This window comes from Trachymyrmex septentrionalis, unplaced genomic scaffold (assembly GCF_001594115.1).
Source record: "Trachymyrmex septentrionalis isolate Tsep2-gDNA-1 unplaced genomic scaffold, Tsep1.0 scaffold37, whole genome shotgun sequence".
Classification (NCBI taxonomy): Eukaryota; Metazoa; Arthropoda; class Insecta; order Hymenoptera; family Formicidae; genus Trachymyrmex; species Trachymyrmex septentrionalis.
The window spans coordinates 2,161,808-2,169,020 of NW_017305536.1; the positions used below are offsets into that span (position 1 = coordinate 2,161,808).

Here is a 7,213-nt window from a genome sequence, read left to right on the forward strand (position 1 = left end):
TATGCCTGGAATTCTTATGTTTGCACAACGTTTGTATGAAATGGAAATAATTATAAAGATACAACGAATAAGAAATGGCAAAATGAAATCATCATAGACCCAGTACATAATAACTATTTATAGCGACTAGATAATTTTATATGTTTTATCTGTGAGAATCTTTGTACTATATATATATAATCGCGCTAATAATATTTTTATCATATTGACACTCCATTATTACTTTAAATTATACACTTTTTGTCTTATTATTTTGACATACTAAAGAGTATAAGGCCCAGTTTTGGCCGAAACGTCTATAATTTATTTATTATCTCTATGTATATATGCACATTTAAATATAACTATCCAGTAAAAAATTGTTCATACATGAATATACATTACATATATAAACACGCGTAAATGTTCATAAACATGTATAATTATATATAAAATGTATCCATACATGTCAATATATCCTTCTTTCTTTTGTAAAATTACTTTTTAGTATAATAAAAATAATAATAGTAATGTGAAAACATAAAAAATAATTAAAGAAATCATTTTTGCATTGTTTGTTTTAGAAAAAAATAAGTTTGGAAAAATGTCAAAAAAATTATACATAAATATGCTTACATAATTTATGCATAATTTTATATATAATTATACACAAGTAATTTTTTTATATTTCTTCAAACTTGATGTTTTCTAAAACAAATAGTGCGAAAATTACTTTTTAATTACTTTTACATTATTACTATTATTTCTATTACACTAAAAAATAATTTTACAAAAAAAAAGGATGTACGAACATGTATGGACATATTTCATATAAAATTATATATGAATATTTATACATATTTATATGTTTATACATATTCATGCATGACAAATTTTTAATCGGATACTGCGCGAAAAAATCCTGCATTGTGACTTATAAATCCTCCTTATCAGTTGCATTTATATCATTGTTATATCATTTATATTTAGTTGTGTATTATATGAAAGTATCTTTTTTACAGAAAAATTTTAATGAAAAAAACGTTAATTTAATTTAAAAAGTTCTTGTGTGTTCCGTGACAAGTAACTTATGGGAAAATCCTGATAACGACCAACAAATGAGCAAAAAGAAATGTTAGAATAAAAATAATTTAATTATAGTTAATAGATAAAAATAATTCCGCAAACATTTCAACTCACAGAGTCTTCATCAGTACGTATAAATACAATTAAATTAAATAAGAAATTAATATCTACAGTCTAATATGTCGAAATGAGGTAACATCAACAATTGAAAAGGATGAATGATATTTCTATAATATTATCTCATTTCGACATACTCATATATTAGACTGTAGATGTTAATTTTTTATTTAATATAATTGTATTTATACCGGACTGATAAAGACTCTGTGAGTTGAAACGTTGCGGAATTTTTATGTATTAATTATGATTAATGTATTTTTATTCTAACATCTCTTTTTGTTCGTTTGTTAATCGTTATCAGAATTTTTGTATTGCTTTGCAAATCATCGAGCATTATCATACTTGTTTATTTAACTTATGGAATTTTATGTCATTTATTTTGCTTTATTTGTTATAAATTTATTTTGTCAATCAACCAAATATAAGCTACAATCTATTATGTTAAAATTGATGCTGTGTGTTCAAGAATTAATTATTTAGTCATATGTATTGCATTTTAAACACGCGCGCGCGCGTGTGTGTGTATATGCAATACGTATATACATATGTACATGTGTAAGATAAGATTAGTCAGTCGTTAATAACATTATTGTATTTTTTCTTGTAAAGAAGAACAATTTTTTTCATTTATACGTATTGAAAAAATATTTTTTTAAATATACATATTTTTTCTATACACCAATTTATAGCATATTTAATCTTGGATAAATATTTGGGAATGGAATTAAGGAAAATAAATGCATAACTCGTTTAATTATAGGTGTAATTATTCCTGTATCAAAATATTTTTTATTTTTATGTCATATATATTGAATATGTGAATATCCTGTACTAATTTAAAAATAAAAAATCTGTGGAAATATTTGTATTTTAAAATTCATAATATTTTGTTTATATGAAACTTTATTTTTTCTTTACTTCTTCATTATTTATTTCATCAATTTTAATTTAAAAACCAATTATTTCAATAACTTTTTTTATATCCATTAAGCTTATTTTTATTAAAATGTAACTTTGTATATAAATATTTTTTCTGATTAATATTGTTAGTAAAGGAAGGAATTTTTGTTCGATATTCTTCTGAATTAAAAAATTTAATTATTTCTAATGTGTGTGAATCTAATAATTCAATAAAATTAAACAGATTTATGTTCTTACTTGATTTATTAATATTATATTATTTATAGCATTAATTCATCATTGAATTCTATTTCATTCTCTTTTTTTATATGTATATTTGTGAATATCCGGGAAAAAATATTATATATATTATAGATATATTTTATAATAATTATATATAATTGTATAGAAAATATGTCAATTTTTAATATAATTATATATGAAACATTTTTTTTCCGGGTATAAACATAATAGCCTCATGCACAATAACCACGCTGATCAAGTTGACAAATAATGATAGAATCCAAGATTAAATATGTATCATAATCGTTTGTAGCTAATCCATTTTAAAGTAAGATTTATAAAGCGTTATATTCATTTCTACTATAATGATACCTGTACATTTTTCACAGATTTGTTACCTGATAAAATCTTTGTCACTCACTGATCGATGCTTCAACCTGTCAGTATAGAGCCGTGAAAAGTCTCCATTATATTTTACATCTTCGCTAATCGGTTAGTGGTCTGATCGCGATTCACGACCGAGATGGCTGCATGTATCAATAAAAGACCGACTGATGCGCAGCAGTGGAGTTATCAGCTACGTGGTTACATGATTCTATAACATAGAAATACAACACATTAAAATAGCGTTCCAAATAATCAATAATTAAAAAACTAATTTTTATACACATTAAATTTTTTAAATAATTTTTCAATTATATATCCATTAAAATAATTATACATTTTCTCAAAATGATCTTTATAATAAGAATAAATTTCTGTAATGTTTTAGATTCATTTTTTTTAAATTATTATTTTTAATGTAATAAAATAAGTTTGCTTACTGCAAAGTTGCTCCATTGCTCTTTTCCTTAGCCTCCTCTTTCTTCTCGCAAAATTGTCAAGCCTGCTTTTCACCTCTATTCTCTTCCCATTGTTTGCTTTGTGACAGCATCTATCAGTTAAAACAAATAGTTTGTTAAAATTAAATGCAGTTGCAAATAATTGCTAAGGGTGCGCTTTCTTTTTCGCTTACAATGCTTGTAAACATTATTTATCTTTATTTGATATTTGATAAACAAGGATGAACTAATGCTTACATCATGTGAGCATGAAAATGTGAACACGCACCCTAAATATTATGCGACCATGTAATATTTTCGTATAGTCAATATTAATTAGATGTGATATAGTTCATGTTGCGATAGCAAAAAAATAAGAACGCAGAAAATTTGTCATGTTTAATATTTGCTATATTTTACAAATAAAATTTGAACATTGGAATGCATCTAAAATAGCGAAAAATTTCTGGACAGTTGACTTTACACATCAAAGACGAAACGCTATTCGACTGCATGAGTATTGTCAAATACGTGCTTGAACGAATTATCGATATAAAATTAATATAAATTTTGCTTACCAATTCAATAAGTCACGACGCCACTCATTTGGAGTCGACCATCTCGTATTCGCCGCATTCTGCAAATAAAACATAAATACAATTATTGTGTCGAAGTGATTTTGTCTCTCGCGTGATCAATTTCACACGCCAAGAACGACACGGCGGCGTGCTGTCGCGGCACGGTGATAATGCGCGTCCTTCTCTTATAACTTATAAGTGAATCTGTAATTGCGCGAACAAGTGTTGCAATAAACGACAAAAAATATAGATTTAAGTTTCAATTATCATTTGATCGATGCCAATCTCGTTTCTTAATTATATTTGCGCATCGAGATGTGTAAATGAATCGTAGTTGTAATTAAGATGAGACAGCTTCGTTTTTGCGCGGTTAACTTCGTATACCAAAATCGACGCGAACAACGCGATATAGTAACACTTCTCACTCTTGGTCGCATTCATGAATTTTCCGTATTTCGAGATATATCTGATGCTCGAAATACGGAAATAACAATCATAAAGGGCAAGCGCATATTATTATAATGTACGCTCGTCTTTTATTTTATTATTTCCGTATTGCAGATTGATATTCGAAAATCTCATTGTCAATTATTCAAGCGATGTACTTTCGGCGAACAAGTTTTGCGAAATACGCGTTTAAACGGTTACTGAATAGTCTGTAGTCGGTAGTTAAATATCGCGTATAAAATATACATTCAAGTTATACATTCAGGTATTATACAGGTTTTAATTACCTTACTTGATCGCGCGTTTTCACTTGTTTGAGAGCCAGTCCGTTCCGCCGTGTCATCCCCTATTCGCCACATTTCGCGAATGAAATGTGAATGTCGAAATGGCGAAGTGGCGTGTTTTTCCATGTGCGGTTAACTTCACGCGTAAAAAGTGACGCGAGACGCGACGACACGACACGACACTACATTTCGACCGAATAATCAGTGTACTAGTACTATACTAGACTCTGCAATACGCGATATTTACATTGCTACGAAAAGTAAAGGCAAATTATTGATTACCTTAGTAAAGAAATCCAACGATTAACGATCTTTTCGTGCCGTTTCTCGTCGTTTTATATTCAGCAGAGATTAGAATATAAAGAAAAAAATCACAATCGATTCGAAGATTCCACCGTGTTATCCCCTATTCGCCGCATTTCACGAATAAAATATGAATGTCGAAATGGCGAAGCGGCGTCTTTTTCTGTGTGCGGTTAACTTCACGCGTAAAAAATGACGCGAGACGCGACGACACGACGCCACATACTTTCGACCGAATAATCAGTATTAGTACTATACTAGACTCTGCAATACGCAATATTTACTCTGTTACGAGAAGTAAAGGCAAAGTTGATTATTGATTACCTTAGTAAAGAAATCCAACGATTAACGATCCTTTCGTGCCGTTTCTCGTAGTTTTATTTTCAGCAGATTAGAATATGGAGAAAAAATCACAATCGATTCGAAGACAGGGCTGCGAACTGTTTCAACGTCGTTTTATATTCAGCAGAGATTAGAATATGGAGAAAAGACAATCGATTCGAAGACAGGGCTGCGACAGTCCGAACTTTTGCAATGTTGAAATGACAAGAAACACTCCCATCCGCTGCTCGAGTCACAAAACCGTGCGGTCGCGAATTACGCGGTATTTATAGGAGCCGTCAACCGGCTAACCCCACCACTCGCATGCCAGCCAATGAGCGCGATGCCTAATCGCTGCGGATGCTAATTGGTCCGCGCTAGCTTTCGAATATGGTATATAAATGCTACACAAAAAATTTCAGTCGTTCTCGGAATTTGGAGCCGTGCATTTCGTAGAGATAGAGAAATTTGTACCCATTCGGCAAGAGCTTTTATGATGTTAGCATGTATTTAGTACATTTCTACAGTTTACGTTACGTATATTGTAGAATTTCAAACAAGTGTTTTGAATACGGATTTATGAATATTTTTTCTAAAAATTAAAGACCAATTAGAATAAATAAATTTGGTTATCGAAAAAATTATATGAAAGAAAAATCGAACTTATAAAATAATAAGCAATTATAATTATGTGGATCATTTAAACACTGCGCAAGTATAGAAATATACTTATTTAAAATTCTATAATAAAATTTTAAATCAAAATATTAATATAGCAATATTACTCTACTGAGTTTTATTTTATTGTTAGATATTAAATATATTAATAATCATTACGCTCACTTGTGTATGAAATGAAAACGACATTAGGTTTTTTGTATAATATATGCGGCATTGGAAAATGAATTTAATGGAATTATATCGACGGCAGAGAGAACATATTGTTGTGTAGTTAACATCCACTTCTTCAGAGGCGGTAGTGCGCAGCAGCATTTTACAGTTACAGATTTTTAACCGTCATGTCCTCTGTCAGGTTTCTCTCTGATGATACTCTTCCATATATTTTTTTGTACTTTAAAGTGTACAGTGCAGACTAATAGTCAAATTGCGCCACAAAACCATTCCCGCCTTTCTTCGTATGATTGAGGAGTTCGGCTTCTTGTGTTTTCGTATAATTTTTACGTATTACAACAAAAGATGAGTAAAATAAATCGAAAACCATTTTCAGCACCTTCGGTAGCGAAGAAGCCCAAATTTAGGTAATTATTTGTCTCGCTAGTAAATTTAATGCTTGTTAACCTCTATGTTTTTGTCTACATTGTATTTTCAGCTATTAACAATTCATCACAATACTATTACATTCATTAATACTTTTTTAATATCATTTAATTAAATAAATATGCTTGCTTTATATTTATCTAAATTTAAAATTTAGTATTATTTAAGAAATGTGTTTTTCTTTCAGTATACAATAAATTTAAACAAATATTTATTATTTTACGTTTTTAATAAAATTTTGTCGACTGAGAGATATTGATTTGTATTTAACTACTATGATTTGAAAAATTACATAATATTAAATATCTACAGTATCATATTTTTCTTGTATGATACAATAAATTTAAAAATTTGTATATTAATCTTGTCAAACAGAGATGAAGATGAGGAGAAGCCTAGTTCATTTGAGGCAGAACTGGCCACTATGGATCTTGCAGATGAAGATTTTTTAGATGAGACACTGTTAATTGGAGAAGTATGTCTAAATCGTATTTTTGTTAATCTAAAATTAATTTTCTATTTAAATAAACGTATACAATTTATATCTTTTATGTTATATGTGATAATATATATACAGATTTATTATTCATTAATAACTCTATTTTATGTAGGGACCTGAACAAGAAAATACATCTGCAAAATGGAGCAGAGCTCCTCCACCACCTTTGAATCCAAAAGTTGATACACTGTCATTTCAACAAATTGAAATTGACCATTATATAGGTAATGAATGCGTTCAAGTTGTTACTTATAGATCCAAGCAACTACATTCAATCCCTCGGCGAGCAGGCTAGCAGCTTTGTTCAGCTTGAATGCGCTAATGTATTTTTTAATATGTGTATATATATATATA

The 7,213-nt window shown here is 29.0% G+C and overlaps 1 protein-coding gene and 1 long non-coding RNA gene across 2 annotated transcripts in view; one reads left to right on the plus strand and one right to left on the minus strand.

The window, feature by feature from the left end:
• The window catches only part of LOC108750693, a 15,564-nt gene extending 10,237 nt beyond the window's left edge, over positions 1-5,327 (minus strand). The window contains exons 1-4 of the long non-coding RNA XR_001939449.1: positions 5,086-5,327; positions 3,728-3,786; positions 3,153-3,262; positions 2,727-2,923 (exon numbers count right to left, since the gene is read on the minus strand). This is a non-coding gene — a long non-coding RNA (uncharacterized LOC108750693). The remainder of the gene's footprint in view (positions 1-2,726; positions 2,924-3,152; positions 3,263-3,727; positions 3,787-5,085) is intronic.
• Positions 5,328-6,036: 709 nt separating this feature from the next.
• LOC108750690 (DNA polymerase delta catalytic subunit) overlaps positions 6,037-7,213 on the plus strand; it is a 6,300-nt gene continuing 5,123 nt past the window's right edge. The window contains exons 1-3 of the mRNA XM_018490355.1: positions 6,037-6,341; positions 6,736-6,835; positions 6,972-7,083. Of these exons, the coding sequence (XP_018345857.1) occupies positions 6,280-6,341; positions 6,736-6,835; positions 6,972-7,083 (274 nt within the window). The 5' untranslated portion in view covers positions 6,037-6,279. The remainder of the gene's footprint in view (positions 6,342-6,735; positions 6,836-6,971; positions 7,084-7,213) is intronic.